Source organism: Triturus cristatus, chromosome 12 (genome assembly GCF_964204655.1).
Source record: "Triturus cristatus chromosome 12, aTriCri1.1, whole genome shotgun sequence".
NCBI lineage: Eukaryota > Metazoa > Chordata > Amphibia > Caudata > Salamandridae > Triturus > Triturus cristatus.
In genome coordinates this window covers 16,385,759-16,410,527 of record NC_140595.1, presented here as the reverse complement: position 1 = coordinate 16,410,527, position 24,769 = coordinate 16,385,759, and the positions used below count along the sequence as shown (strand labels likewise).

Sequence of the window (24,769 nt, the reverse complement as noted above, 5' to 3'; positions counted from 1 at the left end):
TCAAGGGACCGTTGGGTTTTGGACATTGTGAAGAAGGGACACGCCTTAGAATTCACCAAATTCCCTCCTCCCACTCCACCCTCCGGACCGCCACCAGCTCACATGAAAGAACTGTTGCATCAAGTACGACTTTTAAGGCAAAAAGGAGCTATAGAACTGGTACCAGTGTCTCAGAAGGGAAAAGGTTTTTATTCCCGGTTCTTTTTGATCACAAAGAAAAACGGAGAGTGGAGGCCCATCTTCGATCTAAGAGCACTAAACAAATATATAAAGAGCCAATCCTTCCGTATGATGACGCTAGTAGACATCTTGCGCTTACTCTTGCAGGAAGATTTTCTGGCGACGATAGATCTCCAGGATGCCTATTTTCATATCCCTATTTTACAGCGGCATCGAAGGTTCCTGCGTTTTCGAGTGGGTCAACACGATTACCAATTCAAAGTGTTACCATTTGGTCTGCGCTCGGCCCCTCGAGTGTTCACGAAGGTACTAGCTCCAGTAATAGCGTTTTTGCGTCTCCAGGGAGTGCAAATATTTCCATACCTGGACGATTTTCTCCTGAAATCTCAGTCAAGCACTCACCTGCGACAACACACTCTTCTGTGCCAGAACGTGTTTCGCTCTTTAGGCCTGTCCGTAAATGCGGAAAAATCCCAACTTCATCCGTACCAACAAAGAGATTTTCTGGGTGCAACTCTGGAAACTGTGTCAGCAAAGGCATTCCTCTCCCAGGAGCGTCTCAAAAAGATGCTGCGACTGGTGGCTCTGATCAGATCAAGAGAGTCAGTTTCTGTGAGACTATTAAAATCATTTCTGGGGATGGCGTCATCATCCATTGCCTTGATCCCTCATTGCCGGCTGAGGACACGTCCTATACAGGAAGCTCTGGATGCTCAGTGGCGTCAGGTAACGGGATCTTTCCACGACATGATATGTGTCACAGATCAGATGAAGTCAGCACTCGCATGGTGGGCAATTCCAGCCAACTTGACGGAAGGCATGTCCTTTCTGTCGCTGCCACCGGACAGAACACTCACAACAGACGCCTCATTGGAAGGATGGGGCGCACATTTGGAGGATCTCTCTGTGAAGGGAAGATGGTCCACACATCAAAGATCTTGGCACATCAACAAGTTGGAGCTCATGGCGATTTTTCTGGCTCTATCATTTCTGCCTTTGCTCCAAGGAGAGTCAGTGCTAATACAGACAGACAACACAACCTGTATGCACTATGTCAACAAACAGGGCGGAACAAGATCCCCAAGTCTCTCCAGGTTAGCTCAAAGAATTTGGGACTGGTCTCTCAGTCATCAGATCATGCTTACGGCAGTACACCTGCCAGGAGTATCCAATGTCCTAGCGGATTCCCTGAGCAGGTCCTCCTCGTCGACCCACGAGTGGGAGTTACACCAACCCACTCTAGAGAGGATATTCCAACTATGGGGCCGTCCGCAACTCGATCTCTTTGCTACGCCGGAGAACCGGAAATGCCGAAGTTACGCAAGCTGGCATCCCCACAAGGAATCACAAGGGAATGCCCTTTTGATAAACTGGTGCAATCTATTTGCGTACGCCTTTCCTCCAATACCCCTCATACCTCGGGTTCTTTGGAAGATGAGGAGACAACCTTGCCACCTGATCCTAATAGCCCCGCGCTGGCCACGGCAAGCGTGGTTCTCAGAACTGCTCCTCCTGTCCCAATGCCAACCAATCCTCCTGCAACATCGGACGGATCTGCTCACTATGAGCGAAGGGAGAATTTGTCATCCAAATCCCTCCTCACTGAGCTTATCAGCCTGGAACCTGAACACCATGAGTTCGCCCACCTAGACATCCCGCAGGATTGTAGGGATATTTTGGCCCAGGCAAGAGCACCTTCTACAATCAGGACGTACAAGTTTAAATGGAAACGATTCTGCCATTGGTGTGCTGCTAACGGAGTCCATCCGATACATTCCACGGCAGAGCAATTGCTACCATTCTTCTTGCACCTAGCCAGTTCTGGACTGTCGCATGCAACCCTAAGGGTTTTTCTAGCAGCCATTTCCCGTTTCCGGCAAGATGGATCAAGTTCCCTTTGTTCCTCAAGAATAATCCGCCAATTCTTTAAGGGTCTATTCCGGAAATTTCCGCCAGTTCGGCGTCCTCCTCCGTTGTGGCACCTCAACGTTGTGTTAGCACAATTGATGAGACCTCCGTTCGAGCCCATTCACAAGGCCGACCTAAAATATCTCACTTGGAAAGTAGTTCTACTTCTGGCACTAACGTCTTCTCGTCGTGTCAGTCACATCCATGCTTTTACCATCAAACCTCCGTTCCTGCAGTTCAAAACGGATGCTGCAGTGTTACGCACCAATCCATCATTTCTACCCAAGGTGCCTACTGACTTTCACATTAATGAGCCAGTAATATTAAAGACCTTTTTTGCCAATCCTCAGACACCTGCAGAACAAAGATTACATTCTTTGGACGTCAAGCGGTGTCTTAAGTTCTACATCAGTAAGACAGCTTCTTTCAGGAAATCCGATCAACTTTTTATAGCATATGGACGCTGTCATAAAGGACGTCAGGTTACTAAACCAACGATTGCACGCTGGATCTCGGCAGCTATTGTCTTCTGCCACCAAAGGGCAAATAAACCTCTGCAGTCTCCAGTGAGGGCACACTCCACCAGGGCAGTCTCATCATCTACTGCCTTATTTGCTGGAGTATCTTTGCAACACATCTGCAGAGCAGCTACGTGGTCGACCAGACACACGTTTACTAAGCACTACTGCTTGGCAACTTTAAGCGAGGAGGATGCTGCAGTGGGACAGGCAGTGCTGCGCAATCTTTTTAAGTAAGGTGAGCCTCTTCCTCCCGCCTCCATATTGTTTCCATATATATTATGCATTTACAATGTTACAGTTGTTCAATACTGTTTTTATGCATAAGAAGATTGATTATCTATATATGTTGAATCTATTTTGGCATGGAAACAATGGTGATTGTTACTGCTAGCTATTCTATATTCAAGCATGTGAATCTATGAAAGACACCCTAATACTGGAGAAGAACAATTGTTACTTACCTGTAAACAGGTGGTTCTCCAGTATTGGTGTCTTTCATAGATTCACATGCGACCCTCCCTCCTCCCTTCAGAGGCTCTCTTCTCCTCATGCACTTTACAGTCACTCTTGTGCTACGAAAATCTGAGGTGAGAAGCTCTGAGGAGCAGGTTCTAGAGAGGGGCTGACGCCTGATTGGCTGGAGTTCGGACTTACATAATGACAGAGATAGACTACAAAGGTCTTTTGTCTCTCTCCATTGTATTCCTATGGAGTTTTTCTCTTATAGGTACACTATGTGTGTTTTACACCTATATGCACTAATTATATGATTACTTATGTATATATTTTACTATATATATATATATATATATTGCTATTTTATTTACCGTGGGACTCCCACTCCGACGACGGGGAATATTCAAGCATGTGAATCTATGAAAGACACCAATACTGGAGAACCACCTGTTTACAGGTAAGTAACAATTGTTCATAACCAGCCCGCTTGCAATAAAAGTTGTAAATAGACCGTCTTAAAGAATAGTGTGCAGAAGTGTGACTGTGTCTCTTTCTTTCTCCTCCTGTTTAGAATTTCGGTCTTCTTTACAAGTCTGTGCAGAGGCTGTCAGTTCGACCAAAACAGCAGTAGCCACATCTCTCCTCCTCCACCCATCTCTGTGACTCGAACAGTTTTCCCAAGGGGCCTGAAGACGTCCAAATCCCAGAGATTGAGGAGTGCTGCTAAGTCTGGGTGGCATCTTTCCGAAGACACTGTAGGAAGCAAGGAGAAGGAAGGTCGAGCCAGTCGCCTTTTTTAATGGCTTCACTCATCATTGCGTTACCGCATGGAAGATTGAGGCTCTGAACTATTGAAGGCTCATCGCCAACAAAACTACAGACTTGCAGAATCTGGGCTTCCTCGGCATCAGACATGTTTGGAAGAGAAGAGTCTGAGTCATTTTCCATTTTATGGTGCCATACTTCCTAGTTCCACGTAGTCATCCGTCGCCATTCATTTCCACTGAACCTCATGTTTCTGTAGGAAGCGACTCCTCAAGGTGTAGGTTTCATACATCATCTTTGTGTGATATGATCAAAATGTCAGGGATTTCTTTTTTTATGTTTTTAATTACTGCACTGACTTTGTTTGTTTCCTCCCCTTTTCTTACTCTGAAGCGATAAATGCTGTGTGTCAGGGATGGGGGGAATTTTGAAATGAAGATTATAAATCTAACCTCCCCAGGAAAAATAAAATATTATTTAAGACAGTAAGAATGAGGCTTGTGTTTTTCTTTCGCAATAGTTGATGGTGAAGGGAGGTGGTGACGTGGCTGCTGTTTGAAGGAAGCTGCGCACAGGACCAAATCAAAACGTGAACAAGAGGCATCTTGATTAGGAGTGGGAAATGGATTGAACATAAACTAATTACACCTCACTCCGCCCACTGCAGGTGCCTGCCACCTCAAATGCCAAAGCCATCTTAGATGCAGGAGTCCCTATGCCCCCATCTTTCCAAAATCAAAGTAGAGTTCTCTGTATAAGATGGATTCAATGCATGTTCCATGATCTCTCACAATGAAGCTGTTCTGATGGATACAATACGGCGCCGATTCTTGCCTTATCAAAATGCTCCAGGTGCCAGACTAGCAGCGGAAATGTTCTCCGCAAAAATAGCTCTCCAGCGTCACTAGGCCGAGCATGGAGGCTTCAGCCTACCCGCTGAATATGACTTTACTAGAATATATGATGCAGTTGTCATGCTGGTGTCCACTCCTTGTGTTGACACAGATCTTACAATCGTCCCCTACACTTTCTAGATCGCTACCACCTTTCAGGGAGGCATTAGTAGAGTCTGTCCTTTATGTTTGGTGAAAAACCTTCTTTGGCCTGGCAATCCACAAAAGCTGGGTAAACGGCACAGGCCTGCTTTGTGACAAGTTCGGAGTGTGGCATCCTTCACTGGAAAAATGGGTTGTTCAAGTCGCCTCTTCAAAATTGAACCCATATACCTTTCCAAGGTGCCTCCAGGCTGAGTCCACATACTGGGCCGTGCTGAAAAAAACATGCGTTCACGGCAGCCCTCACTCTCTATGTGCCTCATGGGCCGCTATGTCCATTCCCTGTAGAACCAGCGAAACAGTTACAAGTCTTCTGAACCACATGAATAGCACTTCACTGAATTGATCCATGTTTGTCTGGACACTTTAAGAAAAAAAAACATCCTAAAGTGCTGCTTAAATTCAACCAAGACAGTGCTTTGGTCCATGAGCATGGCTGTCCACCTACGCCATCGAACTTAGATGTGTTCCACAGGCTTCTCAGGAGATTTTCAAGCTACACTGATGGACATGTCCTTTGGCCAGCAGCTATTCACCTACAAGGCTGACTCGCCCTGGGAATTTCAAGAACAATAGAGCTATGGCTCACTTACTTTGCCTAGCCTTCAGTCATGGCAGTTCCATCAAGAGTATATGAAGTTTTGAGTCTACTCGGTGGACAACTGTCTTGGCAGAAATAAGAGTCCTTTCTCGCCCAATTCAGATGCTCCCATAAATACATTACTCCTTTCAGGACAGGGGTTATCTAGGGACGCATTTTCCAATTGCAGTAGCTCTAGTCGCTTGCCATCTTCGGCTGGCTGTTGCATCTATTGCTCTCTGGTCTCCTGCTGCACCGCACCCCATTTTTAACCCACCGACTACGAGTGGGAGCTCTCGTATGTCAACCAAATGAAAGAACAATCTTCATAGAATATTGGGCCATTCACCACATTCATAAGGGCTATGCCTTACCTTTCCTGTTCCTCTCTTCGGACAGCCCTACTCCCACCCCAGATGGCAGCCCTTTGGTAGTGCCTGCTGTCAAAGTGGCCGCAGAATCTGGACGGTCTTGCAGCTCAGGTGCAGATTCTGTTCATCCAGATCTACACTGGTGGATGGACGCCTCAAGTCTTTTGGTGCATCATCCCGTCAGCCCCTCAAAAGGTGCAGACTCCAGTGTTTATGGACACCTAGTCACTGGACTGGGGTGCCCATCTTGGTGACATGATGGCACAGGACTTTTGTTCTTCGTCAGACCAGCACCTGCTCATAAAGGTGCTACAGCAGCAGGCGGTCTTGCATTGCCATGAAGACTTGCCTTCCTCTCATCTTGGGGAGCGCTATTCATATTTCTGTCCGTCAACATAACCAATGTTCATCATACCCATAGAAAAAGCAATGTGGGGTCGTGCACCATCTGTGTTTCCCCAGGGGGGACGCCCCAATGACTCCCTCATTGTGAGTGTGGACCTTTTCAGTCACCTGTCGTTGCAAGATGGGAAATTCACCCCGATGTGACAGATATGATCAACTTCAAAATGGGTTTCCACATATGGATCTCTTTGATACAGCCCATATAAGGAGATGTCCTTAGTTTTGTGCGGGTATGCCTTACACTTGGCCTGCTATATGCCTTTCCTCTCATGTGGGGTAGACCTGCTATTATAGCAGGATGGTCTGGTCCTCCACCCCCATCTGCCAGCTCCGCAGCTGTATGGGTGCAGATTGAGCAGTGCTAGCTACAGTCTCTTGTTTACCATCTGAAGTTGTGGACACCATCTTAGCTGCTGGGAAAATGGTTTTTAAAAAATCCAGTGGTTTGTTGCTGGAATAAGTTTGTTCAATGGGGAGAGTCTGAGGGTCTGAATCCATTTCATCACCTTTCCGCTGTTCTGCATTTCGCACTGTTGCGGGCCCATCACGGTCTAGCAGTAGCTACTATCCGCCTTCATGTGGTTTTCTGACCAGCCTTTTCAGTTTAAATCACCACAAATGACACATTTTGGGAAGCTGTATCTCTTTCTCCAATGATTCTTCCCAAGTGGGATTTGAATCTTGTGTTGACTTTTCTTATAGCATCCCAGTTTGAGCCAGTGCACGGTTGCCTGGTTTTACTTCTAACTCTGAAGTCTTTTGGTGGCAATGCCTTCACTCTGCAGGTAGGGGGAAGCTTCATGTCTTTTCAGCGGAATTTTTTTTGTTCTATTTAACATTGATAATTCCCTCAGAAAACCAAACATATTTACACGAAATCATAAATTTACACAAGTTATTTTGGAAGTGGCATTAACATTGTGCTTTTGCATAGCACATACTCTTACCTTGGGGCATCTTGGCACTAATAAACAATTGTTACCAATTCAGTCCAAACTGTCGACACACTGGCTTAGAAAGGCTCCTCCATCATAAATCCTGATATGAACTTAGAGAATAAGCTCAGTAAAGAGTCGGGGAAAAGAAAGGGAGAAACCGAAATGTCAACCGGTTTGTGCAGGGCTCTCTTCAGAGAAGAGAAAAAGGCAGAGAGGTTGTGAATGGCAGGAAACAAACCGTGAGAGCTGAGAAACTTGAGCCAACTAAGAGTGTTCAAGAGAGTTTTGGGAAAACTATAGATCTTGGAAATAAAGATTAGCCAGGAAGGAAATGAAGATGAGTACATACGCTGGTGAGGTAGTCGTAGCTGCCAAGGTTTCCAATTGCTTATGTGTAACTTTTTCATAATTTCAGTGTAATTATGAGTCACGTTCAAATACTGAGTGACACTTTCTTGCGAGCAAAATCGTGCAATGAAGAGGAGGGGAAACGTATAAATAACAGAAATTACACCCATTTGAGCAATGAGAAACTATAGTAGGGAGCAGACTGAAAGGCTTCCCCAGGAGGCGCGGCTCCTCCTTCACCAACCCTTGAGCCAACCCCTTACAAATGCGGTTTCGCTTATGGATAATATATGCTCTCATAGTAACGTCTTGGACCAAACATTTTAGGAATCTATCTCTCCAGAATAGAACACAGCAATGAAGTTCATATCCACACTTTCCCTTGCTTCAGCAATGACAAAATGGCTGCCTGTTACGTTCTCCAGCCACTGCTGTAGGAGGTGTGTGTCGGGCTTCCACAGATCCACTGAATTATGTGTTTGGATAAAGTTCCTGTTTTTGGCTTAGGAATCATGCGTTTGCTGTGGGTCATGTGATTCTTATGTTTTGGGAAAGTTTGTGCAGTAATTCCACGGATGAATGTATCGGAATTAACAGGTGCGATAAAATCACATGCATCTGCAGAATTGTGTGAAAACATTAGGATTTGTTGTGCAGCTTGCTGTGATGCCCCGGCCAGCTGACAACTTGCTGCCTGTCTGTGCCCTCCCCAACTCTGTAGTCTACATCATGTCGGACCTACACTCACTTCATGGGGGCTCTGTGTGGGCTGATGGCTTAAAGTTCCCCAATTAATAGACGGGCGCTCTTGTCACACAAACATTTTTTAGTTGTCAACAGTACTAGCATTGTGTGCTAAATAACGAAAACAGAGTTAAGTGACAGCTACTTCAAGTCTCTCTCTGACTAAGACACTCACTGACTCATACGCTCTTCTGGGCCGCGGGAAGCCCAAAAATGATTCGCCGGCTGCCATAGAATAATTTAGCCCCCCACAGCGTGGGTGGCCGGGCTGCAGTTGAGCTGCAGTCAGTGGTGCTGGGGGAGCACCGTGACCTATGAGCCAGGCTGAGCTGAGCATGGTGCAGCACCACGATTACTGCGGTCATCCTGGCGCAAACAGGCAGTCGCAGTGAGCAGCCATGGCGCTGCTGGCCAGTTTGGACAGGACTTGGTCACTCACCTCAACTTCCTAAATCACTCCCCATGCTCTCTGACATGCCGTCACGTATGTCAATCCCCGTGCCACAGTAACACAAAACCTGACTGGGGCTGACCCCGCTCGGGCGTCTCTGTAGTGTAGCTATTGGCTGTGACGTCACGTCAGACTTTGCAGTGACCCAGCAGCTGCCTCAAGCGCCCCAAGCCTGTGGGAGCAGCTGGCGCAGGATACACAGGCAGGTGCTGCCTGGCATGGCCACACGCAATTTGTTTTAGCTGCAGCACTTGTGTGCGACAGCTGAGACTATGTGTTACGTGCATTTCAGCGTGGTGATGCAGAGCACAACACTGAAATGAGTTAGTCCAACGCCAGAAGTGTGGTACTTGGAAGGACTCAGTAATCGGAGACAGTCTGACTATCTTTTAATAGAAACCGAGAGGGCCAGAGAATATTTTAAGACCTACAAGGTTTGGCTCCCTTATTCAGTAACCAACAACACAAACAAAACCCCTGGGTCTGTGAAAGAAAAGCAGGAACTAGTGCTAGTGGAGTGTCCCATTTAAAGGACTGTTTCCCTCACCCACCCAAAGGTGGCGTGCTTCATCATTGGGTAACCTCCTTACATTATGAACCTATTCAGTATGTGAGCTACAACCCTCTCACTGAGAGGGAGGGGCTATGGGATGCTTTGAAGAGAGAGGTATACGAATTACCTTGGATGATCTCGGTGTGAGAAGTGCTAGGCAAAAGTGAAAAAGAGAATAAAACTAGCTGCAGGATACGCAGTAAGCTTTATTGGAGTGTCCCTGGACTAGGATTAAAATCAAGCTACAACAGTAGGGAGTTCAACCTGCCATAGAGTGAATAATAGGTCTATATGTTTCAGCCTAGTCCACGCAACAGAAGTGTGGTGGCCTTCTTCAGAACCTTGTATGGAAGCTTCTGCAAGGTTCTGTGCAAGAACAAATTGTGTATAAATGCAGTGAAACATAACGAGTAGTCATATACAGAACCAGTGTTCGGAGAGGTAGTCGACGTTATCAAGGATCCACTAGAAGTTTACAAGCAGACGTCAGGTATCATGCCTCAACTTTAAGCATAGCAAACACAAGGAGATGATGGACGGAGCGCTGAAACTTTTCAAGCACTCATCCCTAGTCACAGATCTGGGTTGAATCCATCATCATTCTTTAGCTCACTTCGCCACCCCAGTTCAGACACAGCTATACGCAAATCAGTCTTGACCCTGTCCCTCATGGGAACAGTCCAGGCCAAACTCCCAAGCCATGTCTTCCCTGGACCGTAAACAAGCATCCTGGGACCGGTTTCTGGCTAATCAGCCGTCATCAGCCAGGCTAGCTTGAATCCTGTGGCAAAGTGAGCAAGGGACCCACATCTGGGCATACCCTGCCACCTAGGGACATGGGTCTGAACTGATGTGTCGAAGTGAGCTAAAGAATGATGGATTCAACCCAGATCTGTTACTGGGGGTGAGTGTCTGAAAAGTTCAACATCCTGTGATTCTGGGCAAATCACATAATCTCCCCATGCCTAACAAAAATTAATTTTTCCATCTGTAACGAAACTGGTGCTCATGTGAAGTGCTCAGATGCCCGATTTCTCGGGTCTAGTTCGTGCTATATAAAACTCTAAAAATACAATTTAAAAAAGCCAATAGGTCTAGCCCATGGAAGACCTAATTGCTTTGTCAATTGGGTGGGTGTGGCTAACAAGGGTAGTCAAGAAACCGATTAGGTAGGTGGGTGGGAGGAAGGGGGGGGGGGGGTGTAAAAGAGACCGTTAAAAATACAGGGAGCAGGCCAGAATAAGTAAAGCACCACATTTATAAAGACTCACTGGTGTGTTTTTAAGCAGAATTAACGGACTCCTGTGCAGCCCCTCTGCTTTACAAGTATTGGTGGCTAAGGCAGCCTCAAAGTGTCAAGCGTCTCACTGTCCACTAGCGGAACTGTCGTGTAGTTCCTAAAGATACATGGGATCTGCGCGTTTGTAGGTAACAAACCGGGATTGGTGTCTAGACTGATTCCGGACACCCCCCCAGGATATGTCCGCCTGTAGACCAGCTAGCTCGCAGTGCCACTATAAGCCCCCGAACGTTTCCAAGGAGCGAATAGTTTCTGGCAAACATTGAACATGACAACCCTTGACCCTTCAGGGATCGTGGATACAGTACTTTTCGCTCAGTCAATCGTGCACACTTAGTCTCAGAGAGATACACAGAATAAACGTTGGGGACGTTTTCAATAAGCATTTTTTGAACCCGCGCCATTTTAGTATAAAACATGTTTGCTGCGACAATCCTTAGACACAAGCAAATGTAAAAGATTACAAGCACCAGCAGGGTAAATAGAAGGTAGAATTCTACCATGGTGCTAAAACAGTGAATTTATGCAGGCATATAAACACAACAGTAATCAAGGATACTCCTACGATGCAGACGCTACCTAAGTGTACCAAGCATGTATGTGGGTGTAAAGCCAAGAATCCCCTAGGAAAGAGCCAGCCCCATTACCTGATGGGAGAGCAAGAAGGACCCCGTCTTGGTCATGAGTTGGACACCCCACAAGGGATGTCAGACCGCTGTGTGTTGAAGCTTCAACGTGCAGGGACCTGTGTGTCTTGTATCAGCGTGTAGGCGTCAACTCTAGTTACCTAGTGAAGGTGCGGTTCTTTTATACCACAAAGATAGCCTCTGGGTTCCTATCAGAATCGATATGTTGTGAGTACGTTTATGGAAATGAACCTAAATTAATAATTGCAACTATGCAAAGTTGCTCTGTCACACATCATGTGCAGGGAACTTTACTAAGCATCATCATGCATAATAAATGAGGCTAGTTTCAAGGAAACCAATCGACGTTTATTCAGCACATAACTGGGTAAAAGGTCCGGGATAGAACTGTTCTACAGAACAAGGTAGGACAAATGTAGGTAAATGGTCATTTTGCTACTTAGGCCTAGGTTGGGGAACTTAACACCTACTCCTCATCCGAAGGTCGACAAGGTCAACTAATGCTAAAATAAACCTACTAAAAAACAGAAAACCAGTGTCTAAAAACATGTTGTATGTAAAAAGGATGCTATTAAAATTCAAAAGCTCTACAAGCCCACTAATGAGTCAATATATGATCAGACTGAATGAGCACACTGAAAGCCATGGTGCTCAGTGTGATGGAAAATACTGGCACCCTCCCAGGAGCAACTGAATGAAACTCACCAGACATAGCAGGTTTGCTCAGAAACAAAGTGAAATTTATTTATTGGTACCAAATGTATGCATCATTGCTAATTAGCAAGGAAGAAGTCAGGTTTCCTGCCATAATGGCTCTCAGACTGCCTCTTCCCAGAGTGACTGGTTTCTGGGTGCTATATACGTTTAGTAATGCCATGTCAGCGGAACTAGAATAAGGCACCAAGCCAAATATGGCTAACCGGGATGTGCAAGATCTGCACCATGCCAATTAAACACCGCTACATATGGGAAGACCAGAAAGGCTGGCTCGGCACTGTGTAAGCAACTTGCAGAACCAGATAAAGAACTATCATGAAGTCTGGACAAGCAAAGTGACCTCTAAGGGGGTTCAGAATAGCTCTTGAAGCTTGTCCAGTCAAGGTCAGATAGGAAACCCTTTGGAACTCCAGGCCTTATGTTAGTGCGATATATCAAAGCATGATATCTTTTGAAGTGCATACACATGAATTTATATGGATATACATATATATTTTAATTTTCAACACAGTGAAAGCAGAAAAATAAAACAACCTTGTTTTTCATTCCAATTTGGCTTGTTTTGGAACAAATCTTGAATTGTTCCCATCACAGGGAGAGCAAAAAGTTTGTATCCTGTATGGGAGACGCAACATCACTGTCACTACCATTCGCAGACAATGGTCCATGTAAAACCTCTTGTATCAAGTCAATGGAGCAAAGGTGATCTTCTCCAGTTCCCACAGCAACGACTGAGGAAGCATTCAACACCTGCGAGCCTGTCATAGAGCCATTGTCCATTCCACCAGGAGCTGAAGCATCCTGTGGAGGCTCTACGAATGCCGTCATCATCATGGGAACACTCTGAGGACACTGATGCATGTGGGCCTTTAAGGGGTCCAGGTGTAAGTCTGTCCGGTGGTGCAACCAACGGAAGGGTCAGACACAGGTCCAACATGTATTTGTATCCGCAGAACAGGCAGCGGAACACAGGCAAGATTCCGTCAAACCAGACTGGTCTGAACAATAGGAATCACTGCTTGTTGGGATCCAGAAGCGAGGTGTGCCCAGATGAAGCACCATGCGTTCACGGCAACGTTACACCAGCAGTGCTTTTTTCATATCTCGATGAACTGGGACAACGATTGTGAAGCAGGGAAATCAAAAACCAGGACGCCCACTACAAATAGGAGCAGCGGAAGCCCTCCAAAAACGCTTTCCAGTACGGAGTGTATGAATGCTGGAATAACTCCGAAGGTTGTCTGAAAGGTGCTCCATAGTCCAGAACCTATACGTTTAAACGGGTGCATGACCCCCCTCATATCAGACATGCTAAAGATAAGATGAACCATTTCCACGAAATGGAGCTGGAAGTTTATGGACTAGTGCCTGTATCTCAGATGAAGACGTTGCAACCTGGCGATCAAAAGTCCCCCGGGAGGAGGTTATAGCCACATCCTTCTGAAAAAGCATTGCTTTCAGTCTGCTCAGAGAATTAACTGTGTGGGCCGGTGGAAACAATACTTGCATCCAAGTAACCCTTGGACTTACTGCGACCAGATAGGCGATGCTTGGTACCATCCCAAAACAGTCTTGATCATTAAGCATCAAATAGCTCCCACTCGAGAGTAGCTCGAACACAAGAATAATCACGGCAGCCGGGGGAACCCTTCAAGTGACAGGACAAATTAGCAACTGAAGCATAACAGGCTCCGTGAAGCGAAATGTCTTTGCAAACTAGGGACACATTTAAAGCACCTTCCCAGTTTGAACCGCAGATAAAAACTTCAGTGTCCCCGTTCCTACATCAAAATCTGTAAGGCAGTACTCGTGTACATACCCTTCTCCTAGCGCTTCATATCGGTCTACGTGAGGATATTGGAGACAGTACTGAAATTGGAATGTCGTAACTGGCAGTGTAATGTAGCCATCGATTAACCATTTTGTGGATAGTGACTCAGGCACGGTGAAAGGTAATTGGTCCAATTTTTCAATGTGCAAAATGGTATATTTTGCATCTCTTTGTGCTATTACCATCTGTCTTTCCGTTAGATTGTATACAGAGAACAGTCGTAATGTTGATGTAACACCAGGTCGCGTGGCCAGAAGGCAATGATTGTAGCATCCAGCTCAATAACAGAATGGACCGCAATTGTGATCGTCCATGTTGGAGACTAGACGAATCCTGTTCCATTATATCTACTGCAGAAGATACAATGTTGCCCAGTAAATAAATTAAGGAGGATAGTGTGGTCATGCCATTGTTGACCACTGCCAAAGCCTTTTCTAGGTTACCCATATCAATTTCATGTAGTCTCTCAGCAGCCTCCTGTTGACAGATTTTCCATAGCTTGTTGAAAATAGCATTCAAGAAGCGCTTGCGAAGTGGCTTTTGGGGACCTAACAAAAAATCCTTAAGATCCATGTCATTTGAGAGAAGAGATAAGTGTTGTTTCACTTGGGACAGTGTCAAGGTTTTTAGCCATTCTAGGCATAACTTCCCTACACTGTAAGATGTCACCCACCACAGAGAGTTCTGATTGGACACAGCGCTGATTAAGCCTATGTATACTAAACCCTTCAGTGGTACCCCTGAATCTTGACTGATACCTATTTGTGTCGATAGGCCAAACCAACCATCCCTTCCAATTGGGGTCTGATGAATTGTAAGAACCATTGTGTAGCAAGGCATCTAATGTATACTCGCTGCATAATTTTGCCAACCCTCAGTGTGTTAGTGAGGGAAGCTGAGGTGAGTTCAAATCCTTGTTCTAGGCTAGACAAGACAGGAAGTCTGTTGCACTGTGTTGATCAGGAAAATTATTTGATGTGGTATAGGGCCTCAGTTCCCTGAACCTGGTAAAGACAGTTGGGAAATAAAGGAAGCAGAGTATATCAGCTTAGTGATAGTGAGCATAATTTTCTTTGCAGGTGTAGGTACAAGCTTATAGTACTAAGAGGTCGGATCTGCAGTTTTCAACCCAGAAAAATAAGCAAACGTTTGTGTGAATGGGGTGGAACTACCTTTCGGTGGTGTTGGGCAATGCTCCCATTGATGGTTGTGCAGACTTTACGTAGAATACTTGCTTTGTGCAAAAAAATGTGACCATAGTGTTAGTAAAAGAACATGTCGCCAAAATTAGATGTACCATCCTACAATTCATCATTTGAAAATGCAGCAGATTATTCTAAATCAGATAGCATAGTATGCACAGTTTTAATGTCCCAATCATCAGAGAGAGTACTAGAGGTGATATCACGAAGAGAAATTTTGAATAAATGTGGTATTCTTAAAAGTTCAGTAGGACTATACACATAAGAAACGCTGTCCCAAGCTAATCCTTCAGGAACTGGAATTGCTGTAAGGTTCACTAAGGAAGGTCTCTCTGTTCACTGTGTGATGATGCATGCAGTTTCAGGACCAAGTTCACGTGCTGTACTGCAGAGCGTTTTGGGTGGTAATGTCCATTTAAAAGCAAGAAAAAGACAGTCACTAGACCAATCCAAAGGAGTAGGAACAGTAGACCAATTACAATCCAGAGCTGTAGCCAGTGAAAAACAAAGTAAGTCTTCTTCAGCCAAAGGTAGAAATCACAAATTTGTTTTTTTGTGTGGAACAGGCGGTGGAGGTAACTCGGGTTCACTTGGATCTAAAGAAAAATCATCAAAATCAATGAAGTATCCAGACGCAGTTCAATCTATCTTTGGTAGCTCAGCAGGTTTTGTGGAACTGGCAGATGCCTCAATTTGAGATATATTCACATAGACGTCTGTGTCATTTGTAGTTGGATGTTGTTCAATTGCAACAGGTTCAACAAAGGAGTAATTCCGGATATGGATTACGGACTAATATGGGGAAAAAAGGAAAAAATTCCTTTTTTAAGAAGAACCCTCACCCCCCAACCTAGTTGGTGGCATGCTTCATCATTGGGTTCCCACCCGAGGGGCTGAGTGCCTCCTGGGTGTACTTCGACGCCTGAGTTACAGCGGAGCGGGTGTTTTTGGACAGTGCAAACTGAGTGACTTGCGATTCTAGCCGCTGCAGGCATCAGCCTGCAGCGGCTAGAATCGCAAGCGTCCCCTGTTCATGAGCTACGGATATTTCAGGGTGGGTCACAATGTGCATACCCGGTGCATATAGGCCTGTCCTACCTGCCCGGACACCCAGGTCCCTCCAGGCCCTAGAGGTGCAGGCTATGGTATTAATGTCCTTTCTATGTGTATCGGGTCTGCTGTGAAACACCATGGCAGTCAGCGGGGTGGGGGTGAGTCCCGTCTGCTTCTACTGCTAAGTGTGGGATATAGCGCTGAGGGAAGTGCCAATAGTGCGCAAATAGTGCCTGAGCGCACAGATAGTAAAGACGTAGATCCAGGGCCCCGAAACCTCTCCGCTCAGACGGTTGGACCAGAATGCCCCAGCTGCATCTTTGTTGTTTACCTGCCCATACTAGGCTAACCAGGCAAGTTCTGAGAGTTTTGAATATTGCTTTGTTGAGTACAATCAATATTCACAAATAGATAAAGAAACTTGAGGAGCATCGACATTTTTGCAACTGCTATTCTGTCCGTGAGGGACCGGGAGAATCGTGTCAATCTGGCCACCTGGTCCACTAGTTTTGCAATGGCACGTCCATAATTCATGCTGATAAAAATTTCCAAGTCGTTATGTACTCATATGCCCAAGTATCGCACCGGGTCGTTCATCCAGGCCAGTGGGAATTCCAATTCATGCCTGACAGTGCACGGAGTCAGGGGGATCACCGTAGACTTATCACAATTTTCCCGGACGCCGGAAAATCTTTCAAATCTTACCTGTTCCCGCAACAGGGCTTCAAGGTTTGACTCTGGGTCCCTCACATATAGCAGCATGTCTTCTGCATATAGTGATATGCCTAAGGGCCTCTGTTAAAACCCCAGCGCAGCCCAGGTATGTAGTTGTCTGATCTTGCACGCTAGGGGCTCAAGAGTGAGCGAGAACAGCATGGGGGATAGGGGGCAACCCTGTCTAGTTCCACTGTGGTTTTGTATAGGTTCGGACACTGTTTTGTTAATGCAAACTCTAGCCACCGGAATCGTGTAAAGCAGCTGCACCCATTTTGAAAAGGCTTGCGGCATCCCATCCGCCGCATGACCGTGAACATGTATCCCCACTGCAGCTAATGTTATGCCTTGGCCGCATCTAATAGCACCATTGCCCCTCTGAGCTCTGGATTCAGACTGTGCAACACTGCAAACAGGGTGTGGCGGTTGTGCAAGGTAGGTCGTTGGGGTACAAACCCTGACTGAACTGGCAAGATCAGGTTTGGAACCAGGGGCTGCAATTATTTTAGCGAGGATTTTGGAGTCAATATTTATTAACGACAGCAGTCTGTATGATTCACATCTATTGGCCTCTTTATCTGGCTTCAGCAATGTCACTATTAATGCTTCCCTCAGGGTGTGTGGTAGGGCATCTCTATCACATGCCTCTGTGTACATCGCTAACAATTTAGGGGGCAGGCTGTCCACATAGGTCTTGTATAAACCCCCTGGCAGGCCATCAATTCCTGCTACTTTGCCATTTGGCAACACCATTATGGCTTCCTTCACATCCTCTACAGTTCAAGGTTGGACTAAGTACTCTCTTTGCCCCGATTAAAGCCACCCAAGGGCAATATCTTCAAAATATTGGGACCCTTCATTATCCGGGAACGTTGTATTGTGCCAGTACAGTGTGAAATAGAACTCGAACACATTCAGGATCTCGGGTGTGGTGTGGTGCGTGACAGATGCATGGTCCACCATTTCAACTACGTGTTCCTGTTCCCTAGGCATCGCCAACTTGCTTGCCAGTGATCTACCTGGCCTGCCACTTTCCCTATAAGCCCTAGCCCTCCAGGGCAAAGAATAGGTTTCTTTGCTAATCTTAGGTAGTTGTCGATCCTGCTGTGCAGGAGAGACTTCCTTCAGGCATTGGCGTATAGCCACTGTTGCTGCCTCCCTTTTATGTTACCTAACATAATTGCTTATACCTGGGCAAAATTTGCTGATGAGTTTCATCCCTAAGTCCAGGGCAGATTCTGCCCCTTACTCATTCTGTATTTGCTTCAATACATCTGGTGTAACTGCTATTGAGTAGGTACCATGAGTCCTGGTATAAATGGCAGCAAAAACTGTACCCCAAGTGGTACACTCCTCTAACAGGGGAGCTATCCCCATTGGCAAGCAAATTGTTAGTATTCCGTTTTTTTTTCCTGCGGGCCCGTATGGCGAAATACTACTTCAAGCTGTGCTATCCAGAAGGGGATTTGCTCACGTTTGGTTGGCATTCTTCCCATAATCGCATTCAGCGTTTGTGGGCTGATATTTGTCGTGGTCATTTGAGGTTGGCCAGCTTAAGTAACACTCGCAGACTGAATTGTTGGTGTTCGCATTACGAACTGTGTAAAGTTTCTGTATAGTTTTACTACATCTCTGTAAAGTGTACGTAATTTTGAAGCTGACAATGTATCAATGTCTGGATGCAGTGTGTAAGGAGACAGGAACGGCCAGGTCGCTCCATCTCTGCTGAGCGGATTGAGTCTCACATATTCTGTGGTGCGGGGCAGGGCGCCTTTAAACCAATTAATATGTTCTTGGTATGTTAACGGGACTTCTAGGTCCACGTATGGAAAGTATTCTTCAGGTGTGTCATCTTCAATGTAAGTATGAAATAAATGTGTGCATGCATCTGCTGGTGGGAATTTGACCCAAGAAAAGAATACCTCTGTTCTGAATGCCTTGTGTGCCTCAGTCACTGAGGTAAAACTACCACACACTGCCGGGAGGCCGTATTCCATTAATGTCATAGTAATTGCATGTCTGCAATTCTCTGTAATGTTAAGAACAGCTTCCTGATCTTCTTCCCCTGTATGCACAGCGCCGTCCCCAGGGACAGGCATTATGGAAGGAAGTAGTAAGGAAAAGCGACAAAGGTTTTGCACAGTATGGGAAACTATACTCCTTCAAGCATGAACAACCTACACCCAATACATAGGATATACCTACTCAGCTACGGCGGATTTTCCTCCCCACTCGTCTCTGGATAAATGTGAGATGGGGTCTTTGAGAAAGCACGACTGAACTACTCAGATTTGACAGCTAAATAAGAACCATACCAACACTGGCAGTGCCTTGTTGTGTAGTTCCTAAAGATACAAGGATCTGCGCATTTGTACATAACATGAACTGAGGGATTGGTGTCTAGACTGATTCCGGACACCCCCACAGGATATGTCAGCCTGTAGACCAGCTAGCTCACAGTGCCACCATAAGCCCCTGAACCTTACCAAGTAGCGAATAGTTTCTGGCAACCATTGAACATGACAAACCTTGACCCTTCAGGGATTGTAGATACAGTACAGTGCTTATCGCTCTGTCAATCATGCTCACTTAGTCTCAAAGAGATACACAGAATAAACGTAGGGGATGTTTTCAATAAGCATTTATTGAACCAGCGTCATTTCTAGTATAAAATATGTTTGCTGCGACAATCATTAGACAGAAGCAAATGTTAAAGATTACAAGCACCAGCAGCGTAAATAGAAGGTAGATTTGAACCATGGTGCAAAAACAGTGAAAGTATGCAGGCATATAAACATGACAGTAATCAAGCGTACTCCTATGATGCAGACCCTTCCTAAGTGTACCTAGCATGTATGTGGGTGTAAAGCCATGAATCCGCTAGGAAAGAGCCAACACCATTACCTGATGGGAGAGAATGAAGGACCCCGTCTTGGTCACGAGTTAGACACTCTGCAAGGGATGTCAGACCGCTGCATGTTGAAGATTCAGCGTGCAAGGACCTGTGTCTTGTATCAGCGCTGAAGCGTCTCCTCTAGTTACTTAGTGATGGTGCGGTTCTTTTATACCACAAAGTTAGCCTTAGGGTTCCTATCATAATCAATATGTTGTTAGTACGATTATGGAAATGAGCCTAAATCAAGAAATGCATTTATGCAAAGTAGTTCTGTTGCCCTAGGCTGAAGATAGCCATGACTTTCGTACAGAGTATGTTAATCCTGTTATGTACGTCATGTGCAGGGGACTTTACGAAGAATCCTCATGCATAATAAATGAGGCGAGTTTTAAGGAAACCAATCGACATTCATACATCACATAACTGGCTAAAAGGTCAGTGCAAAAACCGTTATGCAGAGGATGAATATAGGTAAAAGGTTGCTTTGCTACTTAGGCCTAGGTTGGGGAACATAACAGTACTGGCTGTCATGCTTGCGCCTGCAGAAGTAACGAGCCACACATGCGCAGTGTGCCAGGAGTCAGCCCAGCCCCTCCTGTGAATGATCCTCTCAGGCGCTGTGGTTCTGCTAATGGATTAAGGGTTATTAGGATCAAAATGAGCCAAGGACGTTCTTTCATTTCATGCCAACATTTTAAAAATTAAATTCTACGCTTAAAAGAAAATAAAAACAAAATTTCAACACATAATGCAAAATATTTGGCACCTGTGTCATTAAACTGAAACGAAGATCAGAGCATCTTTCACAGCAAATGTAATGATAAACCGGGATGGAGCCACCCAAAACTTGAGCGCTTGTATCAAATTTGGCAAATGCGACGATAAACAGGAAAAGAGCATCCTCTGTCCAAGCAAATGTGACGATAAACAGAAACGGAGCGACTGAAAATACATGCACTTGTGTTACTAACAGAAACCAAAAAAAAAAATAGTGTGCCAAAAAAACAGAAATGCCCGAAAGTGAAAGTAATGGGGCCAGTCTCTGTGTGAGGGGGCACGATACAAAACGGCAGGACAAAGAACACATATTAACCACATGGAAGCAAGTCCTTTAGAAGGGCATGCCAAGTAACGAACAGAAAGCAATGGTCGGGTAAGCCTACAGAGTAGAATACAGCATGTCTCAAAGAGTCTGCGCAGGCGCTGCCTAGGCGAGACCTAATAAAATTGAAGCCTCAGATGAGCGTCATTTTTCATGAACATATTAGTTGTTGCAAGGAAAGTGAAGTATTTTAATGTAGTTTGTTCAACAGCATGTCAACAATGCTGGCAAATACTATGAATTTAGTACTGTGGCTTCATTTGTTGACTTAAGTAATTTAATGCCACAGACAGTATTTTTTCAGTAACTAAGGAAACCCACATAGGTTTGGGCAGCACTGTGGAATCATGTAAGCTCAATGGCTCTGCAAATGTGAAATCTAATAGATCCATTGCTACAAAGCAACCTGAGTACCATAGCAGTGTGCAAGTGTGGCAACAGCACGTGTCACAAAGGTGTAGAAATAGGACATGGCATATCGTCTAGGCTGCAGCTGGATTGGAATTCTGTCTATCATAGATCTGCCAATGTATGATGTAACTAAAGCACCGCTGCAAAGTATTCTGGGTAATCACAGCACTGGCTGAGAACAGCAGCAGAACAAGCAAAAAAGGCACCAAGAAGAGGGCAGACAAAGGTGAATAAAAAGGACACTTGCCAGTGCAACGAAATTAAGCTGAAATCAGATCAGGAAATATGGAAGATGGGTGAAAGCATGCCAGAAATACAGTGTGGAAGAGAAAATTTGGACAGAGATTGAAAACAGCTAGGTGGAAAATGAGAGGCTGTATGATTAGGACAACCACGGGCAACAAACAGAAAAAGTAAACTGTTCAATAGTTCAAATATTTACATGCAGAATACAGATTTAAAAAGTTCCCTAGAAAGAAAGAGTTTGCTCACTCTTTAAATAAAAAAAGTCTGTAAAGTGAAGAACATTAGATATTTTGAAGGGACTGCAACATTATTGCCTAGATGCCACTAGGAAAGTAAGGATTTAGTCAGGATGAAAAGAAATGAGTTGAATGGTTCCAGACGAAAATTCTCCAAAGCTGAGTCCGAAAAAAGTTCCTTCTTCAGTACACAAAGATTTACTATATACAATATTCTCATGCAAAATGGAGAATTTCAATGTTTCCTCTCAAGAAAGACAAACAGATTGGTCATTCTCTCAGTAAAAAGCCATAATGTACTAAACAATATAAATTGTGCAGTGACTGCAAAGTCATTGAGTAGATCCCACTAAAATAGCAGATTTAGCAGGAGAGAAAGGGAATAAATAGAGGGAAGATAAGTAGGTGTTCTGATAGGAGGCTTTCAGGTGGGGAATAGCAATAATTGAGGTTTGTGGGTTTGGCTTCTTCTTAACGCTACGCAATGATATCATTATATATTGTTTACTTTCCATCTCTCTAGTGCTGCTGATGGGATCAGTTAGAAAGGGATCTGCATGTTATGCCACATCCTTGTTTAAAACCAAACAAGAGAGTTTTGTACGCAGACCCGTTACATTGATTTTTCTTGAATAACTTTCTATCGCTGTGCCCTATGTGCAGTAACTCTGGAATGTAGGACCAGAATTGAATTAACTTGGTCGTTTTGCTGTCCGCGACATGAGGCAGACGGTAGCTGTCGGAGTTATCAAGGCGGTTGAGAAGAAGGCTGCCAGTGCTGGCAAAGTCATCAAGTCTGGAATCAAGGCCTCTGGCAAGAAGTAGCGCCAGCCACACCCAGCTGCCCTAATGGCACTGGGTACCCAGAATCCTCTGGTCTCGTATCGCCACCTGCACTCTATGATCAGGGACTGGTTACTGAGCATTAGGGTCCATCACAAGAGCCTCCGCAGGAAAGGGAGGCTGGAATTGGCGCTTGTTCTAATATTTTGTGACTTACATTCTGGTTATTCCCCGTCTGTGATTTCTGAATAAAATATTGGCACAACGCCAAAAAAATAATAATAATTCATTGACTAATTTTGGTATGGATTTTATCAAATCTCACACCACATGCACCACACCACACACGCCCTCAACTCAAATTATTCTCACTGCTACCCAACAACCAGAACTCTGTATTACACCAAAAAATATATTCCCTCGATGATAAAAAAAAAAAGCATATGATTCAAACGTAACACTGAGGATTATCCTGACCACCACAGAGCAAGATTAAACATGTTATCACTAGCCTTGGCAACGCAAACTCCACATACATTTACAACCAATGCAGACCTATCCTCAATGCCTGGAATGTACAATCAATAAGTTAATGTCCCTCTAAGCACGCCTATCTCAAATAAATAATACCGAGAATTTTCTGACCTGCTTTTCTACATAAATCACCATCAGACATCTTCATCCTACAAATAAATGCCCCACTTCCTCCCTCTTTCATCTCCACTCACTGCTATCTCAGTCTGTGGTGCTCTCCTACGTTTCCAACACCAAAACACAAGGAACTCAATCTCCATAGGAAAATGGGCAAATTACAGCATGCCACATCTGATCTCCTAAGCCCACAGATCATTAAATGTCTCCCTCTCTGCTGAAAGATTCTTCACTGCCTCAGCTCTCTAACCACACATATCACTGTTTCAACTGTGCAGTAATACTTACACTAAAAAATTAATATACTGTTGACCCTTCATCTTTTTTCAAACAACGATACAGTAATGTGACTTTTTTTCCTCACTAAGATACTGGAACGTCTAGTACTCCACCAAATAAACAATGCATTTCTCTTCCGATAACCTTTCCAATCTGTGCCCTCCGCTCAATCTAAACAAAGCTATTTCGTGGAGCCAACTTCAATTCCTTAGCTCCTCTATCCTTGTGGCCTGAGATCTTTTGGCAGCATTCAACGCAGTGCATCACTCCATGGTAACTTTCCCTCTCCACAGCATTGGCATCATAAGAACTGCCTGACGGTGGTTTTCATCATACCTCTTGGATTCCCTCTTTCTGTGGTATGGGATTCTAATCTATCCCACTGCCAGTTATAGTCTCCAAGACCTTGTCTTATGTTTTTCATTTTCTCTCTCTACACTACATCCCTTGGGGATATCATCCCTTGTTTGACTTCTCTTGCCAGCCCTAAAAAACAAATTGTCCTTTTTGTCTCCTACCCTCTCTGCCCCCTTCATTGATCACGCATTTCTAATTGCTTGCTGCCAGTCGCCTCTGGGTGGCCCAACAATCTCTTCTGCTTAACTCTTTGTTCACACTCGTCTCTTCACCCAAGTTCCATCTATTTCCCTCACGGCCCTTTGACTTTCTACTTCTTATCCAGAGATCTTTGGCCTCTAAATGCACAGAGACAGGTTTATCCTGCCACTGTTTCTGCAGCTCTTGATCGAGTTCTTAACATAAGGGAAATTTGCTCAGCCCTCCCATTTTGCACTGCAGAGGTAACAATCCACTTTTGATTAGTAAAGTAGATTGCTATTACAGTCTTATTATGGCCTCCCTGTAACTCCTTCTCTCCCTATGACAGAGTTATTACCTTTGCTACTCAAACATATCCAAGCTTTAAATGAACACACCATCACTTAATGTTGGCATAACACCAGATGGATGTGTACCGTAACAGGGCGCTCTCAAAACTACTGCCAATTGTATTTAAAGGAGTCCACAAACTTCCCATTGCTTACTGGCTGGCATTCTGTCTCTGTACACACCAAAAATCTTCCAGTTTCCAATCTGAACCTCCTTCTAAATGCGCTTAACAGCTGTGTGCAGGATCTAAGTTCTAATGTCTTTACCTCAAAGTGACCATCGCTGGAACGCCCTTGCTCCTCACACCCTCAATCACTGAATTTTAAATTAGCATGAAGAGCCACCCCAGGTGCAGATAAAAGAAAAACAACTAATCCCTCACTTTGGATCTACGTGTAAGTAGGTCACTTTTTAAAAATAAAATTCAACAGTACATTGTGTCCATATGTTAATTACATGCAATATCTGTTACACAAAATGGCTTCAAAGTTACTCACCGAAACTGGGTAAATCGATCTCACTGTTGTGTTGAACATTT

General features: G+C 44.8%; 1 protein-coding gene across 2 annotated transcripts in view; it reads left to right on the top strand.

Moving 5' to 3' along the window:
- Positions 1-4,319, top strand: part of NCLN (nicalin) — a 70,426-nt gene extending 66,107 nt beyond the window's left edge. For both annotated transcript variants that reach the window (XM_085638973.1, XM_085638972.1), the window contains exon 15: positions 3,637-4,319. In XM_085638973.1, coding sequence (XP_085495099.1) covers positions 3,637-3,696 — 60 coding nt within the window. In that variant the 3' untranslated portion in view covers positions 3,697-4,319. The remainder of the gene's footprint in view (positions 1-3,636) is intronic.
- Positions 4,320-24,769: the final 20,450 nt, after the last annotated feature.